The sequence below is a fragment of the Xyrauchen texanus genome, chromosome 16 (assembly GCF_025860055.1).
Source record: "Xyrauchen texanus isolate HMW12.3.18 chromosome 16, RBS_HiC_50CHRs, whole genome shotgun sequence".
Classification (NCBI taxonomy): Eukaryota; Metazoa; Chordata; class Actinopteri; order Cypriniformes; family Catostomidae; genus Xyrauchen; species Xyrauchen texanus.
Genome location: NC_068291.1, coordinates 18,366,457 through 18,385,662, shown reverse-complemented (window position 1 = coordinate 18,385,662; position 19,206 = coordinate 18,366,457). Strand labels below are relative to the sequence as shown.

The following is a 19,206-nucleotide window of genomic DNA, read 5'->3' as shown; positions in this document are numbered from 1 at the left end:
ACTCAGAGGTGTCAAAGGCGTGAAACATCATTTTATTTCTAAAATAACAACAACAAAAATCCCAAATGCCCAATCAAAATGTAATATGAATCGTGTAGAGATGTGTAAAATATGTCCTCTGGACAGAAAAGTGACAAAACTTATATTCTGTTGTTGTAAACATGTACAAATCAATAAAGAGGTCTGCAAACAGCTCTTTCAGAGCATCTCAGGTTCCAAAACAATTCCAAACATAGAGCAGACTGCTGATTAGACTCTGGTCTTCTGCCAACACACCGCATCCTTGTTATAAATTGAATGGCTCGCTAACCGGCTGTCAATGACCCTGCATTGCATCAATATATACTGTATGAGGGATGAAAGACACTTACCAGCCAAAGCAGAACAGAGCCAGATAGAAGCCCAGTAGGGTGGCGACTACATGTCGGATGAAGGGACTGGTCTTACTTGGGTGCAGGTAGAGTCTGAACCAGAAAGCCATTACCAGGGCAAAGATCTGGCACACCACAAAGTTCACCTAAAGAGCGAGAGACATTGAAGGTTAAATTCTCTGTACATTAGTCTTGTGTAACAAAATGTTGCACTATCATCATAAAATCTGATCCTTCCAGAGTCTTCTCCATGTTCCTATTAATATTATATATAATAATATAATAATTTATATTTTTAAATTGAAACAATGTCATGCAAAAAAAAAAAATAATAAAAAGAAATTACAAGAATTTACATCATTCAGCTGTTCTCTCATGCCCAACAGCCTCAAAGTGAGAACACATGCTCAAAAACCCCATGAAAGAGGACGGTTTTTATTTCAGCGGACACCCCTTTGACACTTTCCTTTCTTTAAATTAGGGCTGCAAGTAACGATAATCGATTAATCTAATGATTATTAGAACGATAATTCGACAATTCAGCAATTATTGAAACGATTAATCGTTAGCTCTTAACTGATTATTCAGCTTGTGTCCAGACTTAAAAGGTTGTATTAAACATGCTTACTAACAACTAACTCTACCCTCCCTAGCAACCGGGCCAATTTGGTTGCAAGTTTTGCTCCAGCTCAACTTATTCCACAGTGAGAGTGCTTCTGTATTTACTTTTGTATTTTTGCAATATACTTTGTGATCTACATCACCTGAAGCTGTTTGGAAAGTTTGGAGTGCATCTGGACTGTGATCGGTGTAATTCTTCCTCTCCTCACTCCAGTGCTGCTCTCAAGTGTCATCATTAGAGTTTTGTATGATCTCAAGTTACGTTAAATTACATCAAACGACTATTCGACAATGAACATTTTTGTCAACAGTTTTTTTTTTTTGTCGATGTTGTCAATAACGCGCCTTTGCATGGTAAAGGAAACCAAATAGGCCTTAAAATAACCCCTTGTGTATGCATATAGTTCAGACATGCTGATCTGAATCCACAGAGCTATACTGTATACTATATATAGTCAGGTCTGGACCTGGCATTTAATGACTCCTGTGCATTTCACAGCTTAACTTACTCATCAACAACCTACAGTAGGCTTTTGTGTAGAACCAGTCACTCACCCTTTCTTTGCCTTCCATATAATGTAATTTACATGTGTGTAAAATTAAATGTTTCAACTTTACATGTCACTATAATAGCAACAGAACTCTTTGAACAACTCATAACTTTCTCAGTGCAATCAACACAACAACAGTGCCAGTGTGGTGCCAGGTTACACACAGTTCAGGCAAAAGCCCAGGATCTTTATGATTAATGAGGTAATCAAGCCAAACAAATAGTAATTTTTAATTAAGACACTTCAAAAACAATGGCCTGTACTAACCAGGAGTTGTCACTGATAATGAGCAGTAATAATGGTATCAAAGTAAGGTATGCCTCCTTTCTGTTACCTTATGGGGGCTTATATCAGTGCTAAAGCTTCTTTTCTGCCATAATGGAATGCTAATGTACTGCTTACTGCACAGTTTACTGTACACTGACTAGTATGTCGTTTCTCATGACCTCAATATGTTGCAATTCGGCGAGTGCTTTCCAGTTATCATCTCAGAAATAATTACAGTTGTTTGGCAATTTATGTAAAAAAAAATAAAAAATAAAAATAAAAAAATAAATCTCACAATCTCTAGCAGTCAGGTCAAATAAGGATTCAAGAAATATTGCTTCTTTTTTCCTAGCCCTTTAACAGACAAGAGTGGAAAATGATTAGCAAAAAAAACATGTAATGTCACTTTTTATATCATTTGGACTTAATAACTTAGTAAAACATATCCAAAAAGGACTTTTTGATATATTTGGTATATAAAGTTGTATCTCCCAGGATACATTGCCCTATTAAGGTACAAAAAAAGTCTAAGTCAATAAAATTTCTGTTAAAACAGGTGTGTGTGTGTGTGTGTGCGTGCGCAAGAGAGAGTGTGTGTGTGTGTGTGTGTGTGTGTGTACAAAAATGTGAAAAGTTTTGCTTTAAGGTTGCATGTGTGACATATGTAAATGTAATAAATGTGTAAAAGTAATATTGTGGCTTAACCGTATCTCAGGGGATACGCACACTTCAAAATGTGCTAAATAAAAAAATTAAGTCATAAACAACTTATGACTTAATTTTCTTCTTCTGCATCTTAAGACAATGTTCACAATTAATATTAGTAGTTTTATTGTTTTGTTTTTTACTTAAGAAAAGATATCATTTCTAATGAGTTATCACAAGGCTCAAGATGGGCTCAAGATGGCGCCAAGTATGGCTGCTGCGTTGCGAGCTCCGTTACAACACTGCGGTTTATTGTTTGTTTTGTTTACAGTTCTTTGTTTTTTTGTCTTGGATGTTGTCTGCCTTATTGTTTACGACAGACAAACGCTTTTGGACATTAGTTCTACAATTACACATCGAAAACCGGACTTCAAATTCCTTATTGCCGACCCGCTGTTTACAAACACGCCGGCGGAGCCCTTTGTCTGGGCTGCTCGGCCGCGGAAACGCAGAAGGAAAGAGGAAAACGAGCCGGCGCTCTCATCAGAGTAAGACGTCGTGCAAATCGACCCGCTACCCAGTATACTACTGGCAAATGTTCCGTCTCTGGACAACAAGCTCTGCGAGCTGAGAGCGCGGATCTCTTTCCAACGAGAGAGGAGAGATTGCTGTGTTATCTGCCTTACAGAAACCTGGCTGGCTGCGGAGATTCCAGACTTGGCCATCGAAATCACGGGCTTCTCCGTGCACCGAGCGGACAGAGAGAAAGACCTCTCAGGTAAAAGCAGAGGTGGTGGTGTATGTTTTATGATCAACAAATCATGGTGTGATCAGAGTGCTCTCCTGATCTGGAATATCTCATGCTTCGGTGTCGACCATTCTGGCTACTGAGGGAATTCACAGCGGTCATCATCACTGCTGTGTACATCCCCCCACAAGCCGACACAGACCGGGCACTCAGGGAACTGTATGGGTGTATAAGTGAGCAGGAAACCGCGCACCCTGAGGCTGCGTTCATTGTTGCCGGGGACTTTAACAAAGCCAACTTCAAAACAATCGCTCCAAAATACCACCAACACATAAAGTTCAACACATGAGGGGACCGGGATTTAGATCATTGTTACTCTCCTTTCCGGGAAGGCTACAAATCCCTCCCCCGCCCCCCATTTGGCAAATCAGACCATTCTTCCGTTCTACTTCTACCTGCTTACAGGCAGAAACTGAAACGGGAAGCACCCACCCTCAGAACGATCCAGTGCTGGTCGGACCAATCAGACTCTGCGCTACAAGACTGTTTTGATCACGCGGACTGGAAGATGTTCCAGTCCACCTCTGATGACGACATCGAGGTTTACGCTGACAGCGTAACGTGTTTCATCAGGAAGTGCGTAGAGGACGTTGTTCCGACCAAAACTATACGGATATACCCCAACCAGAAACCATGGGTTAACGGCGATGTTCGCGCGGCACTCACTGCGCGGACCTCCGCTTTTAATTCTTCTAACACGGAGGAGCGTAAACAAGCCAGTTATGCCCTCCGTAACACTATCAGTACAGCCAAACGCCAGTACAGGCACAAACTTGAAGGTCAGTTCAACACCACTGACTCCAGAAGTATGTGGCAGGGAATTAACAAAATCACGGACTACAAACGGAATAAAGTCTCCACCATGAACAACGCTGCATATCTCCCGGACAAACTTAATACATTTTATGCTCGTTTCGAGGACAACACCACCACCCTCGCGGAGAGAGCACTCCCGGCTGACGCTACAGAGGTTGATTCACTCTCCGTCTCTGTTGTGGATGTAACCCGATCATTCCGACGGGTGAACATCAGTAAAGCCGTGGGTCCAGACGGCATTCCGGGCCGCGTCATCAGAGCGTGCGCAAATCAACTGGCTGGTGTTTTTACGGACATTTTCAATCTGTCCCTCTCCCTGTCTGTAGTCCCCACATACTTCAAAACATCAACCATTGTGCCTGTTCCGAAGCAAGCTATAATCACTTGCTTAAATGACTGGCGTCCTGTTGCTCTGACCCCCATCATCTGCAAATGCTTTGAGAGGCTAATCAGAGACCACATCTGCTCTGTGCTGCCCACGTCTTTGGACCCATTGCAGTTTGCCTACCGCAACAACCGCTCCACTGATGATGCCATTGCATCTACACTACACACTGCTCTCTCCCATCTGGAAAAAAGGAACACATATGTGAGAATGCTGTTTGTAGACTACAGCTCAGCATTCAACACCATAGTGCCCTCCAAGCTTGATGAGAAACTCCAGGCTCTGGGCTTAAACAGCTCGCTGTGCAGCAGGATCCTGGATTTCCTGTCAGGCAGACATCAGGTGGTTAGAATGGGCAGCAACATCTCCTCATGACTGACCCTCAACACTGGAGCCCCGCAGGGTTGTGTTCTCAGCCCACTCCTGTATTCCCTGTACACACATGACTGTGTGGCAACACAAAGCTCTAATACCATCATTAAGTTTGCTGACGATACGACAGTGGTAGGTCTGATCACTGACAATGATGAAAGAGCCTACAGAGAGGAGGTGCACACTCTGACACGCTGGTGTCAAGAGCACAACCTCTCCCTCAACGTCAGTAAAACCAAGGAGCTTGTTGTGGACTTCAGGAAGAAAGACGGAGAACACAGCCCCATCACCATCAATGGAGCACCGGTGGAGAGAGTCAGCAGCTTCAAGTTCCTCGGTGTCCACATTACTGAGGAACTCACATGGTCCGGCCCACACTGAGGTCGTTGTGAAGAAGGCTCACCAGCGCCTCTTCTTCCTGAGACGGCTGAGGAAGTTTGGAATGAACCACCACATCCTCACACGGTTCTACACCAGCACTGTAGAGAGCATCCTGACTGGCTGCATCACCGCCTGGTACGGCAATAGCACCGCACACAACTGCAAAGCCCTGCAAAGGGTGGTGCGAACTGCCAGGAACATCATCGGAGGTGAGCTTCCCTCCCTCCAGGACATATATACCAGGTGGTGTGTGAAAAAAGCTCGGAGGATCATCAGAGACTCCAGCCACCCGAGTCATGGTCTGTTCTCACTGCTACCATCAGGCAGGTGGTATCGCAGCATCAGGACCCGCACCAGCCGACTACATGATAGCTTTTTCCCCCAAGCAATCAGACAGTTGAACACTTGATCTATCAGGATCAATAATTAGCACTGCACTTTATTCATCTTATATCTCACACTGGACTGTCAACATATTCTCCTCAATATACTACTTCATATATATATATATATATATATATATATATATATATATATATATATATATATATATATATATATATATATATATATATATATATTTCATATACTCCTTACTTACTGTATTGTATATTCTATATTGTGTGTATTGTATATAATTATCGTGTTGTGTAAGTATGTGTACATTTGATACGTAAATTGTGTTGTGTAAGTATGTTGTTTATTGTAATTGGTATATGTCTCATCACTGTCATGACTGCTATGTTGCTCGGAACTGCACACAAGAATTTCACATACTGTTGCACTTGTGTACATGGTAGTGTGACAATAAAGTGATTTGATTTTGATTTGATTTTGACAAAGTAAGCATGTCCTGCACCATGGGCGGCCATGTTGGTTTTAAGTCAGGCTGACTTAACGATCACAGAAAATTTTAACCAAGTCATGTGACCCACATACAGTACTCAAAACAGACCCAATTTATGATAAATGATAAGAAGATTGGGTGAGAAACTCTTTCTCATAACCCCTATAAGAAACTAAAGAGTATGTGTCTTGTGGTGAAAGTTTTAGGCCATTTTAGTTTTCCTTGCATACAGAAAATGTACTGTATATGCATATAGTATATATACTGTAAAAATAGAATGAGTAGAATGGTAATATGCCATAAAATACCATCTGTAATTTGCTGAGGAACCACACTGACACATTTAAATTATCCCTGCTTCTCAATGGCCTTCTGTCTGATTCTACTGTGTGTATGTGTGTGTGTGTGTGTGTGTGTGTGTGTGTGTGTGTGTGTGTGTGTGTGTGTGTGTGTGTGTGTGTGTGTGTGTGTGTGTGTGTGTGTGCATGGCATCCTCATGTGCCGGCTGCCATGCAAGCAAACAAACAAAGCAACAATCAGTCATAAGCCCAGTATAACTCCACTTTCCAGTCCTGCTTTATTTATGTCTCACTCTCAATTCATTTTTCTCCAGTTTAGTTCACTCAGTAGATTCTATATGACAGGGACAAAGCACGTCCATTATTAAGTGCGGCCTGTTCTCTCGCTGCCTAAAACCCCCAGAAAACGTGCTGTTATGAAGGTTATTCCTGTTGTGCAACTCAGTAACTTGATTATGCATTAATTATTGCTTTTAATCAACAGCCTTAATTATTATATGAAAATGCACTGCATTGTAGGAATAACCTGTCAATAGTCCCCTCATATTCAATTAAGTGTGATACAAAAACAAACTAAAATAATTTCCATCTTAAAAAATTGTATATGATGGGGATGTGAAAATGCACTGCATAAAAGGAATGGCCTAACAACAGTTTTCTGTCAAGCATCACACAATTCAGAGAATGCTATTGAAATTCCAATAGGTGCTTGGTTTGTTTTCACAGGTCTATTTTGGTCACTCCCTGAAGACACCATTCATATCCTCTATCCCCCTTCTGGTAGTTGTCACTTTCTCTCTGAATCTCCCAGTCTGCATCTTTCTATTGGCAAAAAACGTGCCCCTCTTCACTTTGGCTACATCAAGAAACCCAATGCATCTCCTTTAAAAGATGTACTTAGTCATATTTTCCTCATTAAAAAAAGTTTTACTCTAAAATAAATTAATAGCATTTTTTTTTTAATATGTATGCAATATCATGAATACTCACATGAAGAGTCCAGTCATATCAGTAACCTTAGAAAAAATGCTTTATTCTACATGGAGAGGGTTACCTAATGGGGGCTATCATATTGAGATCACATGACCAGTCAAATATTACTCACTTAATATCAGTAATCAGCCTGTTGTTGGACACTTTCACTCTTGGATTAAATTTGACCATACAACAATGTCTTATCCAATGTGAGCAAGTGTTGTGTGAATTAAGGATGTACACAAGTAATCGAGTACTCATTTTGCACCAGCTGAGCTGACTTTTAAATACACTACTTGAATATTGCAAATGTATTTCTTTGCACATTTGCCTGCCATACAGAATTAGACTGTACTTTCCCTCCGAATCCCTCGCTAATTTCCCAGTTGCAATCGAGTCCATGCGTGTGGATGTGTGTTGCCGAGGTGTTGGTTGAGAGAAGGAACTATGATGGTGTCTTTATTGTGGGCTTTTAAGTAAAGCCAAATGTGGCAATACTTGTAATATTTTGATCTTTATTGAATTCTCCTCAATTGGTATTTGGTTCTTGTTGGTCATGCATACCAATGGAAGAGGAACTGCTTTTGTGGTGGAAATTGTTTTTGAAGCGGTAAAGGAAACTCTGACGTTTATCAGACGAAACCAGTATGTCACCACAGAGTGCATTTTATAAAAAGCAAACCTTTACCACATTTTATTTTCTTTGTTCTTTTTTAATGTGAAATTATAAAAAAAATAAAAATGTAATAGCTTTATTTAAACTATATGTGCATTACCCTAATGACATCAGTATTGGTTTCTATGTAAGCTCCGGGTGAGATGATAATTTTATACATTTTAAATAATGAATATTGTTAAATTTAATTTCTTTCTTTTAAAAAAAAAATAATAATAATATTTAGCTGAAGTTAGCTTATATTGAAACGGTTCTTGGTAAGGTTTGTGAATAAAACAAAAAAAAACATTTTTTCACATGTGTCATATTTGTTATTTTTAAGTTGCATTTTAATTGATTACTAATTTTTTGTGGGTTAGAGTACTCGACCATAATATTACTTGATAATGCCCATCCCTTGTATGCATGCCTGTATACGTTTTGACATTAAAACAGATAATTAAATTACTATATTACATTTTTGACAGACATAATGATTCCCGGTCTCATAAAGCTTGCTGAAATGACAACAGTAGTACCGTGTGAACATAAAAAATTAAACAGAGTGATTTAGGGTGCGATTCATGGAGTAACTTTATCTTGTGAATGTGTGTGATTGTGTATTTATCCCCTCGAGGCTTGCCGTAGAACGTTATGTCTAAATGCAACTTACAGTTAATAAAGAGATTCCTTTCTGTAAAAACAGACTACAGTGCCTCCACATTCTGATTTTTTGTCATTTTAGTGTAGAAGAACCCCAGCAAAAATGCTTGGTGAGAGAGTCACTATGGATTACAATCTGCATTTGTGATAATATGCAGCCGAGTGCGATCGTGTTCAGAAAATGTTCAGATCAGCATGATGTCTTGTCAGTTCTTCAGTAAAAGAAGAAACCCATTGGTCATGTACCACTCTTTTCAGATTGGAATCTCACTTAAGATGGCTGAATACCACTTCCCAGACCACTATCAGTTCATTGACATGCACGTTTACGCTGTTAAACTTTTAGGGGAAAATCAACCTTCCTGGCAGAGTTGTAGTCGAGACCAACTCACTCGAGTCCGAGTCGAGACCGAGACCAGAGAGAGTCGAGTCCGAGTCGAGACCGAGACCAGAGAGGAGGTCGAGTCCGAGTCGAGACCGAGACCAGAGAGGGTTGATTACCTAATTTACTTTTATTTACTTAGTGATATTGGTTTCAAAAAATATTATCAGTTCTTCTAAGCTGGTGAAATATCAGTCCACTCTCTAAATGTAACTAATAACCTTTGCTTCTGTAATTGAAGTCCCATAGAATGTACATGTTGCAGAGTGTTTCCTTTTAAAAGTCTTACTGCATATGAATTCTTTGTGTCCTTTAAAGGCAAACTGAATAATGGTCGATTTAGCAGACATTTTCACACATTGCTAGAGGCTCACATCCTCCCTACCTGACCGAATCTTGCTGCCTTTGTGCTAACTAGTCTCAAGTCATGCGCAGTTACGCACTAGAAAATCACCAATCACTGGGCGTGTCAATCAATTTAAAGAAATATTATATACATACATTAATAATCATGAAAAATATTTTGAATTGGACTCGAGTGGACTCGGGAATAAGTCCGAGTCCTAAAATGTTCGAGTACGAGTCAATACCGAGTCAAAATGCACACGAGTCCATGACAAGACCAAGACCATTAAAATATGGTCTCGAGACAGAGTCCGAGACGAGTCCGAGTCTCGAGTACTACAACACTGCTTCCTGGCTTTCTTATAGTTCTCTCTGCATATTAAGCATAGATTCAAGAAATGTATGAAGACCTTTTGTGTTTCATCTGCTGACAATATCTTAATTGCTTTTGAAATGCATATTCAGGCAAATTTATTAAATGCACTACCAGCATCTCTTTAAACAACCCTTATATTAGGTCATGCAAATGCCACGATTTGGAAAGCACTTATAATGACTAGTCTGAATAGCATGAGTCTCAGAAGTAAGGGCACAGCGTCATAAAGAGAGAGAAAAATGACACAATTTGTCCCCCTGTGGCACTAAAGCATCTGTGCAGCCAGCCATCTGGCTCTCTCTCCCCTTTCCTTGCCTTTTCAGCTGAAAGAGAAATAAATGAGGCGAGCCGACATATGGGGACAAACAGAAAGAGGGAATGACTTATTAAAGTTCAATATTAGAGAGTCTGGCCACTGTGTGCTTTGCAAATATCTCTGAAATGTATTTGAATTTGAATTTGATGAGAAACAAGTGTTCTTTAGTGGAGACCAAGTACTACGATTAAACTGAAAGAAAACAAATATCAAACACAGGTTTCTAAAAGTGGCATGCAATTAGTGGTTGAGGAGTGTTAAGCAAAAAACGTAAGCATGCATTCTAAACATACAGTACACAGGAAAATACAGGCAAAAAATGCACACAAACATTGATACACAAGGATGTTCCGCCCCTGAATCCTAAAATACATGACTTTTCAAACGTCTATGTTAATGTTGCCACCCAAGTCAAACCATTTTGGTTTTACAGCAAAGCCCTTGACAAAGATGATCTATTAGCCCAGCCAGGACCTTACCATCTCATATTACAGCGTGTTAAACACCTAAACATTCTTGAATCAGTACCAAACAAGCACACTGGTACCTAAAACCAGTTTGACCACCTTAAGATGGTATGACTTGGTTCTCTATCAAGTCAGTCACTTTGACACTGCATGATTAGCTGATGCTATGGGAACTCCTCCCAAGAGTGACCATCCCTAAAGCCCTTTAAAATCACACCAATTTATTGGCAGATGGCATTTGACGCTCTGCCCACGGTGAACGTGTAATCGTGAGCATATTAACCATTTCCATTTCATTCAAATTTTTCTCTTCAGGGTCACAATTTCATCTCTCAAGCTCTGGAATCCCAAATCTTTGCTTTGTCATTAAAAACTGCACACCTTAACAGAGAGTAGTTTATTTTCTACCTCCTTACTTGCCTTTAAAACAGCACTAATTCTCCTAGATACACCTGGACACAGTTTTTCTTGGTTGTTGCCAGATATGATGTCACAAGCTTCTTGGAGAATTCGCCACAGTTCTTCTGTAGGCATGTTTCAATTGGCTAATGTTATTACCAGCAGCTCTGACAACGTAGCAATTTTCAGCATCTGAGGAGCAAGTTGGCTCATCATGTAACGTTAGGTTGTTTGTAATGTTAACTAATCATGTTAAAGTAAATCTACTGTTTTAGCTCCGTATCGTTTACCATGCTTTCTGGATGTGACTTTTTTGCCATGTCATCACCATTCATATCTATACAACCAATGTGTTTGATTAAATTACAACTACAGCAAAAAGTTCTTCATAGGTAGAGCCTCTTAAGTTTGCTCTCAAATTGCACCAGACTGATGCATTTAACTTTAAAATGTAAAACATTATCTTACGGGGGAGCATGACCATGGACCCCCATAGAGTGTCCAAGGTCCACCCACCACAGTCTCACAAAATCCTGAGGGAAACACTGGAACTGAAACTGTAAGATTAACATAGATAATAAATATGGGTGAAACAGCACCATTCCTACATGTGGCTGTCCACTGTACTGAAAGCCAGATCCCCCTAGAGCCTCAGTTAAATGTGACGACATTTTTAGCTTGCTGGAAACATACACCTAAGTTGAATCATACATTTCTTCATCATAGCAGTTAGATAACAAGCTTTATTAATAATATCTTAAAATACACAGGGCAGGAGTGATGTAAAAATAAATCTGCACAAGTGAGTTCTGGCAAGGGTCACATCAAATTAAACATGCTGCATGATAATTCAGATGTAACCTTGGGTTTACAGTTTCTTATACTGAAATTTGAAACACTGCCCCCAGTGTCTAAAGCGTTAAGTGTTGTTGGGCCTATGGGCACAAGTGAGCATCATTTCTAGGTGTAATGTCCATGGAGGGGCACCAAAAGTGAATTGTAAAGGGAGTTGTTTTCACTGTACAGGACTGCAATACAGTGAAGAGGAAAACCCATCCATCGCTCTTCTATAGCCGCTTGTCTTATGTAGGGTAGCGAGGTGAAGAGGAAAGCATATTTTATAAACTGTACCCCTCAACCCAAACCCAAACCCCAAGCCTAAACCTTACCATCAGTGGAGTAAAAATATAATGTTAGGGGGGAAATGCAACCTTGAATCATGTTCGTCACCGATTATGCGAATGCGATTACTTCCTGGTTTTAATGCAGAATACGAATCCAGGTCTTCCACGTTGCTAGGGCAACGTGCTTCCGGACGCACCACAAAGGAAGGTAAACATGCTGGAGCCGATGCAAAAATGCCTGATGGTAAATGCCGCTTGTCAGTGAATTGGCATTATGTGGCTGAAACTCTTGGAAACATCATGCCAACTTCATGTGTGATCATGTTGGGTAAAGACAAGAAAAATTGGAGACACTAATTCTTCTTCTATGGCCCCCTGGGATCAGAACTTCAGAATAAGAGATTGTGCATTACCAACAACCAGCTCAAGATGACCATCATCTACTTCACATTTGGCACACTGACAGTTACACTTACTACCTGATTGTCTACAGTAAACAAATCTAGGTTGACATGACAGAAGGTTACCTTCTTAAAACATCAGTCATGATAGAGTTATGAAGGAAAAATGGCTCAAGGTAAACTGTATTGCAGATCTCCAGACTTTGACTAAATGGTCATATTTGGGACCATTTTTCCTAACAGTGCGATTATACTTTGCAAGAGGTCGCTCTAGTGCGAATACAAAGTTGGCCGACACTCTGGTCGGTTTTTCTTGCGTATGAGAAACATCAGACAGCAAACGTTCAAAACGTGAAAGGAAACAGCTCTACTCGTATCAGTCAGCTCAAGGCTCAATAGACAGATCAGCGTAGAGACGTGCATTTACTCATGGGCTAGTCTCAAGCGCTCAGCCATGCAGATCATCATAAACAGCACTGCGAGAAGCATGGGCTGGGTCGTGGATTCGGCCTTGATTATTTGCTTAAAACCTCTATGCAAACCCATAATGTGTCAATGATTAAACTAGTTCATAAATCACTCAAAATCATATTAAATGGCCCCAACATTCTAAACAGCATTGAAAAGGAATAAAAGGAGAAATCTGTACCATGAAGAAACAGATATTGAAACTAAGGATTTCAAACCACACATCACAGATATAAAATTATTTACAATGAACTTATATAAATATATCGGGGTAGTGAGGAATACAATTTTATTTCAGGATGTGTTTTTCTTATGAAAAATTGCATAATTTGTTTTATGGTTATGGTTTATCCACGTTATCATGGTTTTAGTTTTACCTTTCGTTACTATAATCCTATTGCAAATACCACATCCTGATGAAAAGAAACAATGAAAGAAAAGGCATTCCCACTGTCACACTGTGTCCTAACCAGACGCTGTCACATGTAATCCTTCTCATAAAAGTATATTAAAGCCCAGGGGCATGTTGTACCGAATGTACCGAAGCGTTTATTTATACTGAAACGGTGGTGCGTTGAACACCCTGTTGTGTTACACAAGCGTTGCAACTACAGCAGCTGAGAAGGCCATTCTTTGCGTTCTTTCCGAAGAATTTCCGGAACCTGATGAAAATGGTTTATACGTGTTTAATACTACAAAATATGTGTTTAATACTACAAAATATGCTCAATGTTACAGTTACTGCCCTTGCTGTCCAGAATAGCACATCCCAATCGAATGAAGGGATATGTTGAAACTGTGGTTCCTAAATATGGTGATCCAACATTTCTCAACTCAACCTTTATTTATAGAGCACATTTATAACAACAGGGGTTGACCCAAAGTGCTTTACAATACATAATTCAGTCACAACATAATATGCATAATATACCCTTATATAAATACTAATAAATACCTGAGCCTAAAATCTATATCCCTAATTAAAATGTATTCAAAAGCAAATGAGTAAAAATGTGTTGTTAAAGCAGATTGAAAAGGGAAGAGCGTCTGAGCAGTCCTGATAAGAAGTGGAAGCTTGTTCCAGAGTTTGGCGCCTAAAATAGCAAATGCACGATCACCCTTCAATTTGTAGCGACAACGAGGAACTTTCAGCAGAAGTTGGTCAGCTGACCTAAGTGCTCTAGTAGGAGAGTAAGTGACAAGAAGGTAACAGAGATATTGAGGTGCAAGACCAGATAGAACTTTATATACATAGAGCAGAATATTAAAATCTATCCTCCATATTATGGGGAGCCAGTATAGGGATGCTAATACTGGAGTAATGTGGTCAAACTTTCTAGACCCTGTAAGGAGCCTAGTGGCCGAATTCTGAACTAACTGTAAATGGGACAAAGCAGTTTGAAGCAGTCCGTATACAATAAGTTGCAGTAATCTAACCTTGCCAAACATTTGCCTCGCATTTCAGGATGACAAAGCAAACAAATCTTCTAATGTCTTCCAGTATGACCACATCGTGAAACATATGCGTTTTATTTGCTGATGTTATGTATTCTAAATGATGCTGCTAAATATGGCCTCAAGTTTGACTAGGTTTTATAATATTGGAGCTTATCTATAAACAAAGCAGGGTGTAAACAAGACACGTTCCACTGACTGCACATCATCACCTCGCTTGTGAGGAAACCAAGGGCCTCACATTTGGTATCCAAGCAACCGACTGCTCAAAAGAGCAAAACTTCGCCAGAGGGAGGCAGATCATCTTTGTACTGAGACCTGTCTACTTAACAAGCTCAGAAGGGATATTAAAGTCTTTGGACAGCCCCTGTGGCTCTTTGGAAGGTTGTTCTTTTCAGACAGTGGATAACAGGGTTGACAAACACCTCTATACAGGAGCTGTTGATATTTTGTTACCATTTCAAAAGCTCTCGATTCGATTCCAATTTGAAAATCAAATAGAGATTAAAATGTTGTATATAGTTACATGCTTTTATTTAAATTCATAATTTTTATTGTTCATCTTAATCTATAGTTAAATTCAGACCTGAAAACCAGACCACATAACTAAAGCACAGAGCTGTTGTTTATGCCCTTTATTTGATCAAATAAAGTTATCAGTCTGAGTAATAATAGTTCCAAATATTTCAATTCTGCCACCATTCACTCACTTTCATACCCTTCCAAACATAAGCTCTCAAATTTAACTTGCCCTTGCATATATTGACTTCTAGACATGAAAGAACCAATGGCATTGGCATCACTGACGTCAAACCTAGTGCAGCGAAACTGCATTCAGAAAGTTTGAATAAGTGCAGGTGTGAATAGGATTTGGCAGCTGCTCCACAGATTTTTAAAGCAATTTAGCGAACAAGTCATATGGACTCTTTAAAAGGTACCTTTCTTGTGCTTTTTTTGTCCTTTTTAGAGTTTCACAGCCCCTGGTGACTGTATGTTTCCATTGCAAGAAAAAGAGAAGAGTTTATCCTTTGTGATTCAAGGAAAAAAGAAAGTCATACTGGTTTGGAACAACATGAGGATGAATAACTTAGGAAAACATTGTTATTACAAAATTACATATTTTAATTAACTATTTGTGACAGGGCGGAGGGTGGGGCCGGTGCGTGATTATACACACCCCGTCCCTTATCAGGCTATTTAAGCCTCCGAGAGGGATAAAGGCCGACTGTGGAAGGTGGTGCGACGAGAGAGAGAGAGAGAGATCATTTACGTCCAGCTGACCGTCATTTGAGTTTGTGTCTTTTGTTTAAGTTTTCCATTAAAGTATTATTTATATTATCAAGATGGTTCTCGCCTCTTCCTTGCCCATCTAAATCCCTTTACCCTGGTGCCGAAGACTCGGGAAGGAGGAGGGATACGCCGTATTAGAGTTCTCGCCACTACCGTCCACCCCAACGGAGCAGCCGCTGGGGGAGAAGGGGCTCCTAAACGACCGCCTGGAGCGGTCAGGGCTGCTGCCAGGGGCGGAGAAGTCCCCTACCAGCCGCTGAAATGCGGCGGCTCTGAGACCGCCGACTGAGAGCGGTGAGGGGCTCGCTGCCGGCCGCCTGGAGTGGGAGAACCACTACCAGGAGCGGGGGAGACCCTTCTGTTCCCCCGAGAACGCGGCAGGGCATTTAGTCCACCAGGGGCAGGAGGACTGCCTTCGATCCGCCTGGGGAAGCATGGCTGACATCCGTTAGAGGGTGGAGGAGTTGCCGAAAACCAAGCTACGGCATATAGGAGAACTGGCGAGTAAGTGTTTTTTTTTTTTGCCAACATAAATATGTTTGTTGGCATTAACTGAAACCACAGAGATCTGTTGTTCCCAGCATGGTTTGCACAAAACTGGACGGAGTAAATCTTGAGAATAGTTAGTAGTTACTGTTTGTTATGTTGAAATTTCGAAGAGTTTCTCTAATGTTGGGAGTTTTTGGGTTTGAGCACCGTTTGAGAAGGACAAATACTTAACATTTTTATATTGCTTTGTCCAATGAGCTATTTTTTGTGTCACTCGCAGCAGAGTGGTAAGAATCTACTCTGTTGCAATACATGCCAATACATTTACCATGTCAACTAGGGATGGGCAGTCATCAATAATTTGGTATTCAAAAATTTAAGCTAATAAAAAACTAACATTTGAATATTCTATTTAAATGAAGGTAATTAATGAGAAAGAGGCGTTGTAAAAAAACTTTAGTCATAAAGGTTTCTTCACCATAAAAAACACAAAAAACAAGCTTCTAATTATAAACAAAACATGCTTATATCATGTCCTGTGTTTTTTTTTTTTAAATTATTATTATTTAAACAAGCAATGCTAAAAAAAAAATTAAAAAAATAAAAAAAAGAATAGAATGAAAGCATTTAAGCTCAAGCGAAGAAAAAGAAACCGCTAATGAAGTAGACTGACGCAGTTTACATACAGGACAAGTATAAACACCCGCCATACTGTAAAGTAATCATCATGTTTATATTGTATCTCATGTCATGTTTTGTTAAGAAAAACAAGCACATCCACATGCTCAGAAAACTATACTCACTTATACACACCAGTCTAAATGATGGAATGTCCCTTTCCTCAGCTAGCAAAGTCTTTCTCGGCTGTCATATTTGTTGTTTACAGAAGCGTCGAGGGGATTACTTTGCTACGGGGACGCTGCTTTCTGACGAGCTGCACATATACAAGAGTAAAGTGTACACCGCTTATCCAGTACCCAGCTTTCTCACAGTAAGCCACATTTTCACAATAACCCGCTTTTCTGGTGTCCATCTGTACTTACTGAGTGACAGAACCATTTGCTCAACAAATGTGATCAACTTGTCCACGCTCAACATCACCACCAAGTGCATTCTGTTATAACTGCCAGTTTTAGTTTGTGTGTTCAGGATTTAACATGCATCTCACTGTATACATGGCCAGCAAAGCAATATTTAGCAAAATTCGAATAGTATTTTTACTATTCGAATAATTATTGCAGAATGAATATTCAAATATTCGACTACTCGTGCACATCCCTACTGTTAACTGCCCTAATAAATTGAACTTGGGTAATGTGAACACTTATTATCAAGTAAAACGATGATAATAATACGTTACACTAACAAATTCAAATGGTTTGTGTTTACTCAAAAAGCCTGTCCAATTTACTTGAAAATGTTTAGTCCATAAAACTGAACCGTGGCTATTTGGAACTAATCAAAACTGTTGTGTGGAACCATTTGACACTTTTTAAGGAAATATAAAATTTTACAGTATAATTATATAAAAATGGTAAACAACAATATAAAAAAGTTTGAGGAAAAAAAAATTGTTCCTCATTTGAGCTGCATCTAAAGTAAGCATTGTGCAGAAATGTGCTTGTGGAAGAACGGAACAAGCCTGTCAAGTCGTGCCAGCTGAACTTGCATGTTGTCCATGGGAATCAAGTGCTTTTTCAGTTCACACCTGTGTGACACTCCACCACCCCCACTACTAATCTAACAGCCTGCCAGCAAACACACCCTCATCTCTTCTCTACGGCTCAAAACATCTTTGCATATTTATTGATTCGCTTGGCAATCAATCTCTAAAATAGGCCCCAGCAAGGCATCTAACTTTACATGAAGGCAAAGATTAGACGCTGCTGCACCAAAAGCATTCTCAAGATAAGCTACATTTCCTCCGAAGCTTTGCTCTAGCTAGCCACACAGAGGGAAATGCTGTCTACTTTCCAATAGGCGTTTTCATAATTTTCAGCTCATGTCCGTTTCAAAGTAGTTTAATATAGACTATATTCATTTTGATTTGCGTCATTTACAATTTTTTAGTCAGTCATGTTAGCTTTACTAAACAAAGCCATACAGGTCACAGGAGACAGACACTACTGCCAATAAATGAGCTCTCTTAGTGCCATTTTAACAATAAATAAGGCATGAATTTAACATGAATGACCTCATACAATAAAACTCTTTCATGCTTCAGTCCGTTTTTCCTGTCTCCAGGCTAAACACAGAGGACAGTGTTTGAGCAAAGCCAAAAGGCCTCCTCCCTCACAATATTTGCTTAGCAAGCACCAATAATGAATTATGGTGAACTTTTGCTCGAAAAGGAAACCACTTTCAGGATCTCCTGAAGTGCCAGCAAAAAGCCTATATGAAGCTGTTTAAAGATATACTGTAAAATGGTGGAGGATTAAGCAGAGCAAATGCATTTCTTATGTCCCTTTTTCCTTTTTGTATTCACGTCTTCACCTCCCTCTCTGAGTGAACAGAAATCAACAGTTCCACTATTTTTACTCTTCAAAACAACTGATGTAAATATGAATCCTAGAAATCCAAATGAGGTGCTTCAAATTAAGGGTAATTGATTCATTGGTTCTTTCTTGATTCAGATGACCTCATAGTGAGAGAGAGAGAGAGAGAGAGAGAGAGAGAGAGAGAGAGAGAGACTGAGAACAGAAAAAGAAAAGAGGCAGAGGCGGGAATAGCCTGTCTACTCGAGTTGAACATCAAACATGGCTTTTCCAACCAGACTGAGCTTCAGATGAGACAGAGAAAGAAAGAAAGAAAGTGAGTGAGAGAGAGAGAGAGCACTTGAGTTAGTCATGACTCCCCATGGCTCTTTCTGACTTTGCTGTTGATATGTACTTGGGTGCATCGTGAGGGGCTTTGGTTTAATCCTCTTGAGCAGAAGTTTTTAACCCTGGGTTACCTCAGTTTTTTTTTTGCACCTGTTAAAAAGTGCAGTTAGTGGGTTTGTAACACCCCATTTTGGAAATATTATTGGAGATTATTAG

The 19,206-nt window shown here is 39.8% G+C and overlaps 1 protein-coding gene across 1 annotated transcript in view; it reads right to left on the bottom strand.

Moving 5' to 3' along the window:
• mboat2a (membrane bound O-acyltransferase domain containing 2a) overlaps window positions 1–19,206 on the bottom strand; it is an 88,488-nt gene that overhangs the window by 49,312 nt on the left and 19,970 nt on the right. The window contains exon 2 of the mRNA XM_052145765.1: window positions 372–517. Coding sequence (XP_052001725.1) covers window positions 372–517 — 146 coding nt within the window. The remainder of the gene's footprint in view (window positions 1–371; window positions 518–19,206) is intronic.